At 40.1% G+C, this 17,550-nt stretch overlaps 1 protein-coding gene across 2 annotated transcripts in view; it reads right to left on the bottom strand.

The window, feature by feature from the left end:
• The window catches only part of TTC1 (tetratricopeptide repeat domain 1), a 48,491-nt gene that overhangs the window by 14,343 nt on the left and 16,598 nt on the right, over positions 1–17,550 (bottom strand). For both annotated transcript variants that reach the window (XM_052643592.1, XM_052643591.1), the window contains exons 3-5: positions 4,577–4,637; positions 3,402–3,514; positions 377–413 (exon numbers count right to left, since the gene is read on the bottom strand). In XM_052643592.1, coding sequence (XP_052499552.1) covers positions 377–413; positions 3,402–3,514; positions 4,577–4,637 — 211 coding nt within the window. The remainder of the gene's footprint in view (positions 1–376; positions 414–3,401; positions 3,515–4,576; positions 4,638–17,550) is intronic.

The raw sequence follows: 17,550 nt of genomic DNA, 5'->3' as shown, positions 1-17,550 counted from the left end.
GCAGGACACCTCTGAGAAAGACCCGAAGCTTCTCATTTAGCAGCCCCAGAAGGGTGCATGTGTACAAGTACACATCTGACTGACAGCCTCTGCATTTGTTGTCTGGCTGAAGTAACAGGCTTCCCAGGTGACTCAGTGGTAAAGAATCCACCTGCCAAAGCAGGAGACAAAGGTATAATCCCTGGGTCAGGAAGAGCCCCTGGAGAATGAAATGGCAACCCACTTCAGTATTCTTTGCCTGGGAACCCTATGGTCGAAGGAGCCTGGTGGGCTACAGTCCACGGGGTCACAAAAGAGTCGGTCACAGCTCAGCAACTAAACAACAGCTGAGGTAATGCTCTTGTATGTCACCATGTACAAGACCAAAAAGCTGTACCTTTGCTGCAGTCACTGATGGCCATCTCTTTCTTGTCCTAAAAGGAAATAGATCATTAATATGTGTCACCCTAATTCTGTCTCAACAGCTCAAAGGCTCAATGACATAAATTGATCATTAATAATTGCTTACACAGATAGATGCATGCTTTTCAAGGAAATCACACCAAAACATGCATGCCACTTCCAAGCTAAAATTCAAACTATGCTGACAGCTGACTTGAAAGACTTCTGGCAACAGATTATTCAAGGAGCTTCCTCCTGAAGTATCTTTATTTAAAGATTGCTGCAATTGGCCTGCGACATTTTACATCAGAATGTTGATAGTGAGAAAACTCTGTGATCAATAAACAGGACAAATGACTGACACATGCATAACTGAATGAGTAACCTTCCTCGTTGGTGAACTGTTACATATCACACCCAAAGTGGTATTTTCCAGGAAGTACAGAGGTGGTCCACATACAGACAGGGCATGGCTTCTCATGTAGTCTCAGTTATGAACCTTAATTGATTCACTAACCAAACAAAAATACAAAAGAACCGGCCAAAAATCTAATTTAATTTGCTGAATTGAGAAGCACAGCATAGTGAAAAGAACATAGGATTTCAAAAGAACTAGATTCTAGCTTGAGAACCAGATTCTCAAAAGAACTAGATTCTAGCTCTGATATTCATCTGCTATTAATACTTCCATAATGGCTACTATGGCAAATGCCAAATACTTTGTAGAATATTTTAGAGCACTGTCTACCAAATTGAGTTTCAGGATTCAATCAAAAACAGTTCCAGGATGGGGAGTGACTACTTAATGGGTTTTTCTTAGGGTCATAAAAAATTTCTGGAACCGGACATGATGATCATTGCCTAATACTATGAATGTATCTAAAAATGGTTAAAATGGTCAATTTTATAGTATGTGTACTTTACCCACAATAACCAAAAACAGGTTCCAGAGTCGTCTGGGAAACACTAACTACATTATCTCTTCCAATGTCCAAAATAGCAATTCACGTACTAAAAACTCTAACACGAAGTCCTGTAGTACAGAAAACTGGAAGTCAGTATTTCCCTAACTTTTAGGTAACTGTTAAGTCTGAGGCACACAATGTCATTTTTAAAGTTTCTGATATAGGAGTAAATCTATATAACATGTGTGTACAGCTGATGTGGTGGTATTCTTTGTGCCCCCAAGTAACAATTCTTAGAACCTATTTTTTGTGGGACTTTGTTTACTGTAGTGTAGTCAGGCCTAGAGCTAAAAACTGCCCTAACTCCAGGTTTGCCTTTTCCCCCTCCAGACGTGAAACATGAAGCTTAGCCAGGCATACCCCATCAGGGATGCTGAGCCTGCAAACTTGTCTTTCAGAAATTCTTCTTAAAATATTTAACCTATCACTTCCTTAAACTCAGAATAGGCTCCTTAAATCACTTCAGTGCATTCCTAAAAGTCTCCAAGTCTGTAATTTTAGAATCTTCTTAAAAATATTAAGAATGAAAGTTGAAAGAATAAAACAAAAAGAGCCCACCAGCAAACTTATCCCTTGTAGAGGTCAGAGTTACATAGCAAGTTTCTTCTGAGTTCCCCTCAGCCATGACAGAAGACTAGCAAGGCCATCCATTTTCCTAACTCAGGAATGAGTTGCTCATACTAGCCTAAGGCTAGCAATGTCACTAATTTTGGCAACTATGAGAACAAAGAATCCCAAATTCCAGGAGCCAAATGGGTATGGTGCGTTTTCTCTGACACTGAAGGTGTCCTCGATCTCAATTCACAATGACAATTTCCAGTCTATGAATGTGGCTTGATGTCTCCCAGAGGCAAAAGTGAAATCAGAATTTTCCAGCTAAGTGGAAAGACTGTTAGTTGTGAATTCTGATCGATGGTAGAATGTATTAATGAATGTTGTTTTAAATAAATCTAAAAATTGTTTTATTTCCCCTAATACAAAATGTCTGTTTGTATACTCTGTATGCTCTAAAATTATTCCCTCTCTTATGTCACATGAATCACTCTAAAAATATTAAAACTTCACCCTGTACACTGAACCCAGTAACAAAACACACAAGCCTGGATTAAAATAAAACTTTTTGAATGCCCAAACATTCAAGCGCAGCCCCCACCTCTCCCCTTTAAAAACCCTCATCAGTCAACATCAAAAAGAAAATGACATAGATACCTGATCAAAACAAACAGAAAACCACTTCACCCAATCTTACGCCTGCTTTGTGGTTTTTGTTATAGCCACCCTAATAATCCTAAACTTAAAGGTAAAAAAAATTCTACCCTTGTGCTTTGAATATAAGTAGTCTTTAACAAGTGGTACTGTTTGTTTTTTCAAGCTCTCACCATTTCAAGCCAGGAAGATTTACTATGCTGTCTAAACAGGAATATCAACAAATCACCAATCTAACTTTTAATACCGACATGATACCAAACAAATATCACGACACTCTCCTCTACTCTACATTCACCCTGCCACACCAGGCTCTCAATCCTTTGGAAATACAAAAATGCTTCTGAATTTTCCCTGACACCCATTTTGCATTTAAGGGTACTTTTCACCTCAGCTCTTGGACGCTTCTCCCTATGTCCATACTTTCAACAGAAAATCAGAATCTCAGGGATAAGCACCTTGAAGTCGTTTCAAGCACGGCTTCCTGTCCCTTTGAGTCTTATCTAAAGTTCCAGAGGCCTGGAGTAAGCAGCTGGAGCTACGCTAGGACATGTACTACTTGGCTGTTTGATTCATTAACCTACCCTGGTTTGGTAGAAACTGTGCCAGGCTTCCTTCTGTGAAAGTATTCACTCAGCCACTTTAATAAGGAATACGAACAGTAATCTGACTTAAGTTTTTCAAAATTATGCTTCTATCCTTCCCATGCCCTTTAAATCAGCGAAATATAGGTGCAGGAAAAGAGAGGCAGCAACTTTAAAGCCCCTATGCTTGTTTCCGGCGAGAAGCTATCCTACAAAAACAGTGCAAATTCATGTGCTTCTGAAAAAGACAGGGTCTAAGACATACCTGTTTCATCCTTGCTGCAGCTCTGTTGGAAAACAGAACAGACCGGTCTTTCTGGAAGCAGGAGGGACACGTCTGCAGGGCGCGAGTATAAGAACTTTCGGCTTCTATGTAATCTGAGGATAAGGGAAAATATAAGAAGTTGTTATGGTTTTATTTCTGATATTACTGTATTCCAAATGACCTCAGGATGTATAGCTTTCCATTCTATACATTCACCTTTCACTTGGCTTATCAATTTAGCAAAGAGTTTTGAAAGGGGATTAGGAAACTGGACAGATGAAAGAGACTAAAATCTGGAATTAACAGCCCAGGATGAAGAAAAAAACTCTCTATATTTTTCATTAAAGATATTCTGCTTTCATAGAGTCAACCAGGCTAAAAATGCTTCCATGAAGTGTCTGGAGAGACATTTTATAGAGCTAAAAGAAACTATGTTAAAAACCACTAGTTGACTAAATACCTTAGAGAGAAAATGGTGATAAACTCATATTCATTGCCACATACAGAATTATAGTTAGGATACTAAAAGATAATTGCCTACTCACTCCTTTCTCAGGTTTGAAATATTTAATACTAAAATATAAAGAGACAAAACTTTCAGAGAATCTTTAGTTCTCTTAAAAAAAGAAGTGATAATTGATAAATCAGGATATACGAAAAAAAAATTTTTTTTAACCTAAAAATAACAAAGGGAAGATGTTACTGCTCCTAGATATCCAAAGCATACATACTTTGAGACGTGACAAATTTGATAATAAGATCAAATAGTTCCCCCAAATCATAAAAATGAACCTTAGTTATCCCTAAGCAAATACAAGAAATGCATTAGGACCATCTCTCTAGTTAAGGCATCTACAGAAAAAGGAACTTGAAACAGCAACTGAAGTGTAAGCAAAACCCTTCTCGAGGCAGCACAGGACACACGGGGCCAGTATTCACAGCACTGTCACTAAGTGAGGAACTGAGACCCTCTTTTTACAGCAATGCGGCAAACAGCCTTTTAACATTCTGGATTAGTTTCCCAAAACAAAAACTCAGAGAGCTTTGTTCTTCAGTACTGTTAGCAGTTCAGATCTGCTAGCTGTTTCCAAACATTCTTCAGTGTTTCTTCACAGACTCTACAAAAGAATGAGGAGTCAAGACAGCCAGCATCAGCGCTGAAAAACACATCTTACCTCCCTTCTTAAACTGCTCATTTCCCTCCTCCTTTAGTCTAGAGCTCTCTTCTCTCCTTCTCTGAAAAAGATCAGAGAATGACATAAATACAGTATTATGATAAGTGAACAGAAAGGCCAGCTTTCATTACACATTAGGCTATTCAACAGCCAGCAGCTTGACTTTTGAGAACTGGGTCAGTTTTATCTAAATCTCAAACACACAGAAAAAAAACACATGACCATCTGGCTAAACATCAAGTGAATTCTTGACACTAAAAAGACAAAACCCAGGTTTTCTTTGTTTCTGGCTTTTGCATGGAACAGTAATTTCCACTTACTAAAAATGAAACTAATAGACCCACTGGTATGCTTACCTTTATAAATTAAAATTCTAGATCTGCTACTTATTAATTGCAGATGACCTTGGACAAGTTTCAGATCTTTCTGGGCGTTAATTTCTTCATATAAAAATTAAAGCTAATAGATTTATGGGTTAACGTGATATGTATGCAAAGCTTCCAATACACTGGTGAATAAGGGTTCAAAAATTAGCTATTATTTTTCTGTAAAATAAACAATGTCATACTTATTTAGCTACAACTGCACTCTGTGTCATAAGCAGGCATACAGAGGCTGGCAGAGTATAATATGGGGGATGAGTCTTGTTTGCAGGGTCAGGTGGTATGCTGTTAGCAGGCTAACACAGGGAAATTTGAAGAAACCCAGAGAAATCTCTTTTCCTAGCCTCTTCTATCAACAGAAATTCATGCAGATGGTAGGGCACTCATGGGACTCAAAGGTAGAGTGAATGTTAGTCTGTGGGGCAAAAAAGACACGTGCCGAGCCCCTATGTTCTCTCAGCCCTGAACACCTCGGCAAGTTAGCCGGCATAAGCAGAGCTAGCATGCCACCTTTGACAGCATTTAAAAAAAAGAGAATCTCCAAAAATCTCTTCCTTCATTCTTGAAGTTTCTGACTCAATAAAAACGCCAATGGGAGAACACAAAATTAGCAGACTTATTCATCGACAGTACAAGCGACATCCTGAACCAAATTTAAAAAATATAATGCTTCTGGAGAAGATCTGTAAATGAGCTGCTGAGATCTGGGTGCTTTGCAAATACCTTATTACTATACTCTGAAAGAAACAGAACACTTGATGAATCTCAATAAAGAAACTAAGAAATAGGTATAAACAGAATCTAATTTTTACGACATCTATTATAGGCCAGATGTTCAGCAGACAATAATAATTCATTTTAGGATATAACATATCTGAAGAAGGCCTATTCCAAAGGAATACAGGAAAAAATAAGATGGGTAGTGGTGGTGACAATCAAAATACAAAAATGTGGCCACATTTACCTACTACCACCCAGAGGAAGGTGCCTGAACTGTAATATCCTCTGTTGAACTGGTGAGGATTTTTTGTTGTTTAGACACTAAGTCACGGCTGACTCTTTTGCGAACCCACGGACAGTAGCCTGCCAGGCTCCTCTGTCCATGGTATTGCCCAGGCAAGGATACTGGGGTGGGTTGCCACTTTCTCCTGGAAATCTTCCCGACCCAGGGATCAAACTCACATCTCCCTGTACTGGCAGGCAGATTTTTTTTACCACTGAGCCATTTGGGAAGCCCGGTTAGGATTTCTGGAGGCAAGCAAAAGGACTGTCTATCTCGGGCAAAAAAGAAAAAAAATTTTTTTTAAGGGCTTAAGTTTACTGGAATGCTACCATGGGGCTCACACAATCATGGGGAGGCCTAAAATATGGGCTTATAAAACAGACAGGACTCAAGGCAATTCTGAAGTCAAAAAGCTAAAAAATATTGATGTGTCTTCTAGGAGAAAAGTCTCGCCAAGATAGGGCTGTAATAACAGCCAACAGACCCTAACCATTCCCCTTTTTTTGTCCTGATTTAGATTTAAAGTTTTGGTAAGAAGCATTCAATGAGCCAAGCATAGTCACATGCCTTGGCTGTCAAGAGAACAGAGTGAACAGGGGGACTGACCAGCACTCAATAAGGGGAATTTCCTCCACATAAGAAAGGGAATTCTATGCTGGAAGCAAAGAAAACCCCATAATGAATCCAGTTAAAAGTTATTTCAACCCCAAATAGACAAAGTGACCTGGAGAAACAAAGTTGGAGGCATCATGCTCCCTGATTTCAACCTACACTTACAAAGCTATAGTAATAAAAATGGTATGGTACTGGCATAAAAACAGACACATTGATCAGGGAAACAGAATAGAGAGCCCAGGAATAAACCCACACACATACGGTCAATTAATTTATGATAAAGGAGCCACTAATATATAATGGGAAAAGGACAGTCTCTTCAGTAAGTGGTGCTGGGAAAACTGAACAGCCACATGCCAAAGAATGAAAACAAACCACTGTGTTATACCACACACAAAAGTTAACTCAAAATGGATTAGAGACTTGAATGTAAGACCTGAAACCATAATACTCCTAGAAGAAAACAGAGGTGGTAAGCTCCTTGAAGTAAGTCTTGGTGATCATTTTCTGAATCTGACACCAAAAGCAAAAATAACCAAGTGGGACCACATCAGACTGAAGAGCTTCTGCACAGTAAAGGAAACCATCAACAAAATGAATGGAAGAAAATAGTTATAAATCATATACTTGATAAGGGGGTAATATCTAAATACATAAAGAACTCACATAACTTAAAAGCAAAAACTCCCCAACCTTATTAAAAAGTGGGTCAAGATCTGAATGGACATTTTTCCAAAGACGACATACATGGTGAACAGGAAAAGATGTTCAACATCATTAATCAGCAGGGAAATGCAAATCAAAACTACAATGAGATATCATTCCACACCTGTTAGAATAACTATTATCAAAAGACAAGAAATAACCGGTGTTGGCAAGAATGTGGAGAAAAGAAAACCCTTGTGCACTGCTGGTAGGACTGTGAAGCCACTATGGAAAACAGTATGGACATTTCTTAAAAACTTTAAAACAGAACTACCATATGATTCAGCAAGTCCACTTTTGGGTGTTTATCTGAAGAAAATGAAAGTGCTAACTCAAAAAGATAGTGCATCCCCATGTTCAACTGCAACATTATATACAACAGCCAAGATATGGGAACAACCGAAAGGGCCATCAGTGAACAAATGGATAGGGAATTCCCTGGCTTTCCAGTGGTTAAGAATCCGCCAGCCAATCCAGGGAACACAGGTTCAATCCCTGGTCCAGGAAGATCCCATACACCACAGAGCAACTAAGCCCACCTGCTGCAACTACAGCGGGCGGGCCTACACGCCTAGATCCTGTGCTCTGCATCAAGGGACGCCACTGCAACGAGAAGCCCGCCCACCACAACAAAGAGCAGCCCCTGCTCACCACAATGAGAGAAAGCCTGCACACGGCAAAGACCCAACCCAGCCAAAAACAGAAGAGTCATAGCTCAAAAAAAGAAAAAGGACGAATGGATAAAGAAACTGTGGTTATACACACACAAAGGAATACTATTTAGCCATAAAAAGAATGACATCTTAGGAAAAAAAGACAAAAAAAAAAGGAATGACGTCTTGCTATCTGCCACAACATGGATAGACCTCCAGGGCATTATGCTAAGTGAAATAAATCAGAGAAAGACAAGCACCATACGGTCCCTCTTATAAGCAGAATCTAAACAAATTATGAAACAAAAAACACCAAGCTCAAAGGTTGGGGCAGGAGGGTATGTGGAGAAATGGGTTAAAAAAAAAAAAAACCACAAAAATTCTAAAATAATTTCAATTAGGGTAAAATGAAAACCCTATAAATAGTAGTGACTTTATTCAATCAATCTTAAATTCACACAAACACAAACAACCATATATCACTGGCTAATACAGTTCTAACAGTAAAATGAAAAATTGGTTTCACATTAGAAAATATATTAATGCAGGACAGCATGTTAATGAGTTAAGAGAAAATTACAGGATCACATGAATAAATGCATCACAGGTCTGTAATATATATATTTTCAAAACAGTACTATCAAAAATAAAAATTCTTCAGGGAAGGGTGGCTCATCAAGTTATTAAGAATTCAATGCCCATCCATTAATAATTTCACTCTCTCTAATTTTAAGCTACTTTCTGATCTATAATCTGTTCTCCAATGCCAACTTACCAGGAATGTTCTATGAACACAGATAGGTCATTCAGACTGCCAGATCAGGCTCTTGTGAAGTGTGCTTTAAGAGTCTAATCATTATTTGGTAAATTTAGAACATTAATATTCCAATGAGTAAAGCCTAGATCCAAAGTATACCCAGAAGGAATTATTGACAGGGGCCAGCCTGAGCAGGCAGCCTGAGAGAAGTTCACAGTGTTGTTACAACTAGGCCTAAAAGTTGAACTGGCCAAGAGGCTCTGAACATACTACAGAGGCCAATTATTCTAAGGAAGGCATTTTATTTTTTTGGTCTGATAAATCACAACTCAGTGACCCATTAAGTAATAAACACTGGAAAAGAGCTGTTGCTTTCACAGATTGTGTTAAATTGAGGATTAACGCAATTATCAATATCATGCTGAATATCTCCTTGGCAACAGCTAAAAATAGCACTTTGAAAAGAAAGCTGCACTGTCTCCCGGCTGTGCCAGGAGACTAACTTGATCCTAGTACAAAGACTAGGATTTATTCTGCCGCCGGAACACATTCTTTAACCAAAGGATGGCACGCACGCTGTGTAATGAATGCTATGGAATCCAAGGACAGACTCCATAGCACATAAGTCTTACTCAGCCTGCTAAGTGCAAAGAGCATCACACGTAAGGGAACTGGTAGGGCTGGTATCCTGCAGCATTACTGGGTGCAAATCTTCCAGGTTCTGGTCTGATGTGGTTAGGGGCCCTCTCACATGCCTCCAGATTCTGGGGAGGCCTCATAGGGTAACATGTGTTCTAGAATTTTATTTCCTTAAGAATAGGCACCAAAGGAATTTTACAGGACTCTAAACTCAGTAGACCTCCCCATTACTGAAAGCTCAGGGGGAAACAGGTTATTTTGCATTGTGAATCATCACAGGGGCTGCCACGGAAAACCTCAAAAACACAATGCCCTTGATGAAGGGAGTTTATTTCAACTGTTATCACTACAACTGCCAACTTTTCAGCCTGTTACTCAGTTCACTATAAATTTGACCAGTATAGTTCATAGTTTATATCTATACCAGTATAGATTTCACTGCTTACATCTGCTGTGATACACATTAGAGCTCTACTCATCTGCTTCCCAAGACAATTCTGAGAGATGCACATGGAGGTATCTACCTGTTTTACAGGTTAAAAAAAAATTTAAGATTCAGAAATCTTTTATTTTTTGCAACAAACTTCTATTCCAACCTACTCAGTCTTATCTCCCATTACTACACAAGTCCTCTCTTTTACATAGTTGGATCTCTTATTCTTCATTCTTTTCTTATGCACCCACTTTGGAAATGCCATTGTTTTTCTTCCAGATTTTCCTTTCAACTGCCCAAACCAAATTTTGCTGTTTTCCAAGTCTAACACAAACCAGACCTCTTCCCCAGGACTACCTTCACTTCCTTCCCCACATGATCTTCCTCTGAATGTAAACTGTACAAAACACCTCTAACTGGGCAATTCAATTCTACCTCAGGTAATTTTTAAAAAATTATAAGAGAATTTTTTTTAAAAGCACTGCAGAAAGTCTAGATGGTTACAAAATGCTTAGATGGTTTCATGAGTTGAAGAACACTGCACATCCCTTAGGCCTGGGCAAAATAGGCCAGTCAAGCTCCTCCTCTGACTGCACTCTTCCTCCTGTGGGACCTCTTTAGACCATACTCCAGACTTTTTATCCAAGACTTCTTAGCCCACTCTCAGGATCTGCATGAATCTTTGCCTGGATCTATCCCCCTAAGGGTAAGCTTTGCTGCAGGCATACATTATAGTCCAAGTGCAACAGTTTGTACTCTGCCTTCCCTGTACCTGGAATCAGTCATTTTTTCAAAACCAAGATCTAGGTGTTGTTATGAGGGAGTCATTGCTTTTAGGTCCTCTCAGTGAAGAGACTCATGAAAATACATCTTAAATAAAACAGAAATCCCAGGAGTAAATAAAGAAATAACACAGAAATCCCAGTAACAGCAAAATACTTAACTCATTTTGCTCTATCCAACAATAAACAAAAAGTTTCAAATACTATGTGACTATCACTACTTATAATCTACTACATAAAGTTCAAGATCTCATTTTTTTTCCAACTTTAGAACATATTCTACTAAGGATATACAGCCAAATTTATTGGAATTACCTTCTCTATGTAATTAACTTGAAATAGTTATGCTAACATGTAACCAATTTGATATAGCTACAGCAATTTGTTTCTGTTTATAATCCATTTTAAGGGTTAACTTTCCTTATCCTTTCTGATTTAGTTTTAACATTTGAAAGTGTAAAATACTTACACAGTTCAAAACAATACCAAGTGAGACTTCTGATGTGGCCAAATGAGGTTTCCAAACCCTCTAAGAGCAACTACAAAACTGGACAAAAAGATCAAACACAACCATTTCAGTGTCCTGGAAATGGATGACAGGCTTACGACAATGTGAATAATGCTTATTTATGAAAAACTATTGAACTTCAGGAAATCACCATGAAAATAAATCCCTGGCATACTTCCTAGGGACTGCTCCCTTTCTTCCTCCCATCATTCGGTGTGCTAATTTTCACACCACAAGGTAGGCTATGAATAACCAGCAGTTTTACTGCTGGAGGACTGACTTGATTGAAAGAAGGTTAAATAATCCATGCCTCGTGGTCCTGTAATCTGAGAGCCAAGCAAATGGGGAAAGCCAGGGGTTCTACTGATCTGTGGTTGCAGTCCTGGTTGGGCAAAGACAAACGTAAAAGAGACAGACAAATGTATTGGGAAGATAAAAAGAGAGAGAGACACAGATGCACTTGACAAGCGTTTCACATATCCTGGCTGACTAGAGTTGGTGTGCACGCTTAAGAAGGATGAAACTATTCACGCATCCTTGTTTTATCAGAAGCCTGTGCACACGTACTAAGGAAACACAAGAGGTGTAGACCTGAAAACTATCTCAACTTGGAATATACTTCTAAATTCACATATAGATCCACTGATAGTAAGTGGAAGCCATACTGGTTTGATATGTTTGAGTATAATCTCTAACCAGTACTGGATGGCCGCTACACTGTGTGGAAACAGACACGACCTCAAGAAAGCCAGAATTAAAATTAAAACAACAACAACAAAGAAAACAAGAACAAAAACAAAAACCAACTAAACAGAGCCATCAGTGGCCACACATCCCAGAGGAAATGAATCACACAGCTAAGTCCAGGTAAGTCCAGATAAATTACTACACATATAAGCAGACAGGCAAAATAGCAACAAAAATATTGGGGCACAGGGGAGGGTCAGACTTTACAGCTGCATCAATATTACTTAAAATACCCAGATTCATCAACAACAACAAAAAATGTAAGACAGGCAAAGAGTAAGTTTGACCACAATCAGGAAAAAGCAGCAGTTGACAGAAATATCTGATTATACAGGGATACTAGATCTAACCCACAAAAAGCGGCTATAGAAGGGAGGAATCAAGATGGCAGAGCAGGAGAACATGGCGTTCATCTCTCCCCACAAATGCATCAAGAATACTACTACAAATGGAACAATTCTCACAGAGTACCTGCAGAAAGCCAGCAGAGGACCTTGGACACCTGAAAGGACAAACAAGATCCCCACAGGAGGGGCAGGACAGAAGAAAGAGAGAAAGAAGAGAGCAAGCAGGACAGGACCTGTACTCCTGGGGAGGGGTGAGGAGCTGAAGGAAAAGAAAAAGTCCTGCACCTGGGGAAGCCCCTGCACCAGCAGGGAGATCAGCAGGGTCAGAAAAGGAGCTCTGGGGGCTTGGAGCAGAGTGGAGCAACCGGTCAGTGGCAGGCAGGACAAAGTGAGACCTACCTGGATGGTGCGTGCCACAGCTCCGCGCACCCCAGCCTCAAGTGTGGGTCTGCTAGTGTAGATGGGGGCTGGGGGCTGGAACGTGGGGTTTGGAGAACAGACCCGGGTAGAGGACTGCTGCTGGCTATGAAGAAACAGCCTGTAGGGATGGGAGCGAGGAAGTCCACAACCAGGCACCAGGAATGCTTGTGGAAGAAGCCTGGGCCTCCATAGAAATGAAGCTCTGTGGTTGAGCGGCACATGATGGGCACGGCCGCCACTGTAGCCTCTTCCCCTCACACTGGTCCCTGTCACCACGGGCACAGGAGGGGTGGCTTTCCCATCACATGTGGGCAGACTCACAAACCCGGGTTTTCATGTGTTGGCCCCATTCTGCCTGGGCAGGCTCATGTGCCGTGGGGCAGCCTCAGGAGAAGAAACCAGCTAGGGAGCCCACATGCAGAAAGGGGCTGAGTCCCAGGAGCCATGCGACTGAGAGAGAAGAGATGATATCTCTGCTCACGGCTGTGCGAACTCTGGATTTACATCCGTGCTGCTGATTCTGTAAATTCAGCACCTACAGAACAGCCCAATAAACAATGAGTGCTCTCAAAGCTGAGATGGGTCCAGCTTTAGAGCTGCGGGCTTTGTGGGCAGATACACACGGGGGCTGGGCCAGGCCAGAGGCTGAGCTGCTTCCATAGCTACCACAGCAGGTCCAGGGGCATGGCTACTGCAGTGCTGAGACCCACCTTCAGTGAATCTGTGCTGGTGGCCTGGCGAAAATAACCCGAGAGACACCAGGGCCAACCACACGCCTACCCAGGGTTACGACAGGGCTGAGAGCAGTGCTGACAATGGTGTAACCCGTGAGCCCGCACATCGGTGAAAGGTGACACGACAGGGCACACACACAGGTGAGCAGCTCCAAGGAGGCCCTCAGGGAGCGCTCCCGTGGGAGTGCTCCAGTCCCACCTATCCTGCACCACAGCTCAGAATCGCACCTCAGAAACACCTCTGGGGGCTCCTACTCCAATAGCAAGGGAGCAGATCCCGCCCCTGACAGGGCAGTGACAAGCACAGAGCAAAGGGGAGGTCCCACTCAATATCCAGTGCAAGCCCTGGTCACCACAACATCAGTCTGCCTAAACCTGTACTGAGTTCACAGCCACCTCAAAACATACCCCTTGATACGGCCCTACCCACCAGACGGACAAGACCCACCAAGGGGTAGTCACTAGGAGCGGCAGGAACTACTCTCCTGCTCCCTGTGGAAAGGAGACCACTAACACAGAAAGCTACAGAAGATGACATGGCAAGAGAAGTATGTTTCAGACAGAGGAGCAAGATAAAATCCCACAAGAACAACTAAATGAAGAAGAGACAGGTAGTCCGCCTGAAAAGGAATTCAGAGTAACGACAGTAAAGATGATATGAAATCTCGGAAAAAGAATGGAGGAACAGACCAAGAAGATACGAGAAACTGTTAACAAAGAGCTGTAAGATTTAAAATACAAATGGAGATGAACAGCATAGTAACTGAAATGAAAACTAAATTAGAAGGAATCAATGGCAGAAAAACTGAGGCAGAACGAGTAAGTGAGCTGGAAGAGTGGTGGAAATCATCACCACAGAACAGAACAAAGAAAAAAGAATGAAAAGAAATGAGGACAATCTCAGAGATCTCTGGGAGAACACTGAATGTGCCAACATTCACATTTTAGGGGTCCCAGAAGGAGAAGAGAAAGGCCTGAGAAAAATATTTGAAGAGATTACAGCTGAAAACTTCCCTAATACGAGAAAGGAAACACTCAAGTCAAGGAAGCACAGGTATTACTATACAGGATGAACCCAAGAACACATCAAGACACATATTAATCAAACTAACAAAAATTAGACACAAAGAAAAACATTACCAGTAACAAATAACTTTAACATACAAGGGAATCCCCATAGTTATCAGCTGATTTTTCAGCAGAAACTCTGCTGACAAGAATGGCATGACGTATTAAAAGTGATGAAAGGGAAAAATCTACAACCAAGAATATGCTACTCAGCAAGGCTCTCATTCATATTTGACAGAGAAATCAAAAGCTTTACAGACAAGCAGAGGCTAAGAGAATTTAGCATTGCCAAACTGGCTTTACAACAAATGATAAAAAGGAACTTTTCTAGGCAGGGGTTGGGGGGAGGTGAGGGGAGAAAGGAAGGAAAAAGAAAAAGACCATAACTACAAACAAGACAATCACAAGTGGGAAAGCTCACCAATAAAGGCAAATGAACAGTAAATGTAAAAACTCATCCATACCAATAAGATATTAAAACCAGCAACTGTGAAATGAGACTACTATTGCAGGAAGTGGGAAATGCCTTTGAAAATAAAAGCCCAGTAACTTAAAAACAACCTTGTATAGTTGGTTTAAAACTCAACATTTAGAAAACTAAGATCATGGCATCTGGTCCCATCACTTCATGGCAAATAGACTGGGAAACAGTGGAAACAGTGATAGACTTTATTTTGGGGGGCTCCAAAATCACTGCAGATGGTGACTGCAGCCATGAAATTAAAAGACACTTACTCCTTGGAAGGAAAGTTATGACCAACCTAGATAGTATATTAAAAAGCAGAGACATTACTTTGCCAACAAAGGTCCATTTAGTCAAAGCTATGGTTTTTCCAGTAGTCATGTATGGATGTGAGAGCTGGACTATAAAGAAAGCTAAGTGCTGAAGAATTGATGCATTTGAACTGTGGTGTTGGAGAAGACTCTTCAAAGTCCCTTGGACAGCAAGGAAACCCAACCAGTCCATCCTAAAGGAAATCAGTCCTGAATATTCACTGGAAGGACTGATGCTGAAGTTGAAACTCCAATACTTTGGCCACCTGATACGAAAAACTGACTCATCTGAAAAGACTGATGCTGGGGAAGACTGAAGGCGGGAGGAGAAGGGTACGACAGGATGAGATGGTTGGACGGCATCACCGACTCAATGGACGTGAGTCTAAGTAAACTCCGGGAGCTGGTGATGGACAGGGAGGCCTGGGTGCTGCAGTCCATGGGGTTGCAAAGAGTCAGATATGACTGAGCAACTGAACTGAACTGATCTGATATAGACTGCTATATCATAACCTCAGGGGAACTACAAACCAAAAAACTACAACACACACAAAAAAGGAAACACAACACTAAAGATAATCCTCAAGTCACAACAGAACAAAAGGGGAAGGGGGAAAAAAAGACCTAACAAAATCAAGTTGAAAATGATTCACAAAATGGTAGTTAAGAATTCAGATAGATAATTACTGTAAATGTAAATAGATTAAATGCTCCAACGAAAAGATTTACAATAGCTGAGTATATACAAAAATGAGACTTGTGTACAGGCTGCCTATAAGAGACCCACTTCAGATCCAGGGACACATACAGACTGAAAGTGAGGGGATGGAAAAATGTATTCTGTGCAAATAGAACCAAAAGAAAGCTGAAGTAGCAATACTCACATCAGATAAAACAGGCTTTTTAAAAAAAGACTGTTACAAGAGACAAGGAAGGACACTATGTAATGATCAAGGGGTCGATCCAAGAAGATGATGTAACAACTATAAATATGTATACACCGAACCTAGAGGCACCTCAATATGTAAGGCAAATGCTAACAGTCATAAAAGGGGAAACTGACAGTAATAGTGGGGGACTTTAACATCCCACTAACACTAATGGACAGATCATCCAGACAGAAAATCAATAAGGAAACACAGGCCTTAAATGACACATTAGGCGAGATAGACAATTGATATTCATAGAAAAATTCATCCAAAAGCAGAATATACTTTCTTCTCAAGTGCACATGGGACATTCTCCAGGATATGTCACGTCTTGGGCCAGAAATTAAGCTTCAGTAAATTTAAGAAAATTGAAGTCATATCAAGCATCTTTTCTGACCACAACACTATGAAATTAAAAATAAATTACAGAAAAAAAAAACTGTAAAGAAAAAAAATCAAACATGCGGCCACTAAACAATCTGACACTGAACTACCAGTAGATCACTGAAGAAATCAGAGAGGAAATAAAAAAATACCTACACACAAATTATAATGAAAGCATGACGATCCAAAACCTATGATATGCAGCAAAAGCAGTTCTAAGAGGGAAGTTTATGGCAATGCAATCTTACCTTAGAAAACACAAAAAATATCAAACATAGCTTTACGCCTAAAGAAAGAACAAACAAAATCCAAAGTTAGTACAAGGAAAGATATAAAGATCAGAGCAGGCAAATGAAACAGAGATGAAGAAAACAAAGGAAAATTATCAACAAAAATAAAAGCTGGTTCTTTGAAAAGTTGTAATTGATAAATCTTCAGCTAGACTTACCAATACAAAAAGGCAGAAGGCTCAAAACAATAAAGTTAGAGATGACAAAGAAGTTACAATAGACATCAAAGAAATACAAAAGATCATAAATTCTTAGAAAGGTACAATCTTCCAAGACTGAACAACAAACAGAAAATATGACCATATCAATCATAAGTATTGATATTGAAACTGTGATCAAAACACTTGCAACAAATGTTGACAGGCAAATTCTATCAAACATTGAGAGAAGAGTTAACACCTATCCTTCTGAAATGTTTCCAAAAAACTGCAGAGGAAGGAACACCCCTAAGCTCATTCTAGGAGTCCACCATTATTCTAATACCAAATCCAGACAAAGACACCACAAAAAGGAGAAAATTACTGGCCAATATCACTGATGAACACAGATGCAAAAACCCTTAACAAAACATTAGCAAATCAAATCCAACAATACATTAGAAGGATCATACACCATGATCAAACGGGATTTACCCCAGGGATGCAAGGGTTCTTCAACACATGCTAATCAATCAGTGTGATACACCACATGAACAAACTGAAGAAGAAAAACCACACGGTCATCTCAATAGATGCAGAAAGAGAATTTGACAAAATTCAAAAACTCATTTATCATTAAAAAAAAAAAAATCTCCAGAAAGCAGG

The sequence above is a fragment of the Budorcas taxicolor genome, chromosome 7 (genome assembly GCF_023091745.1).
Source record: "Budorcas taxicolor isolate Tak-1 chromosome 7, Takin1.1, whole genome shotgun sequence".
In the NCBI taxonomy this organism is placed as follows: domain Eukaryota; kingdom Metazoa; phylum Chordata; class Mammalia; order Artiodactyla; family Bovidae; genus Budorcas; species Budorcas taxicolor.
Note: the sequence above shows the minus strand (reverse complement) of the source record. Positions and strands in the feature narration are given on the sequence as shown.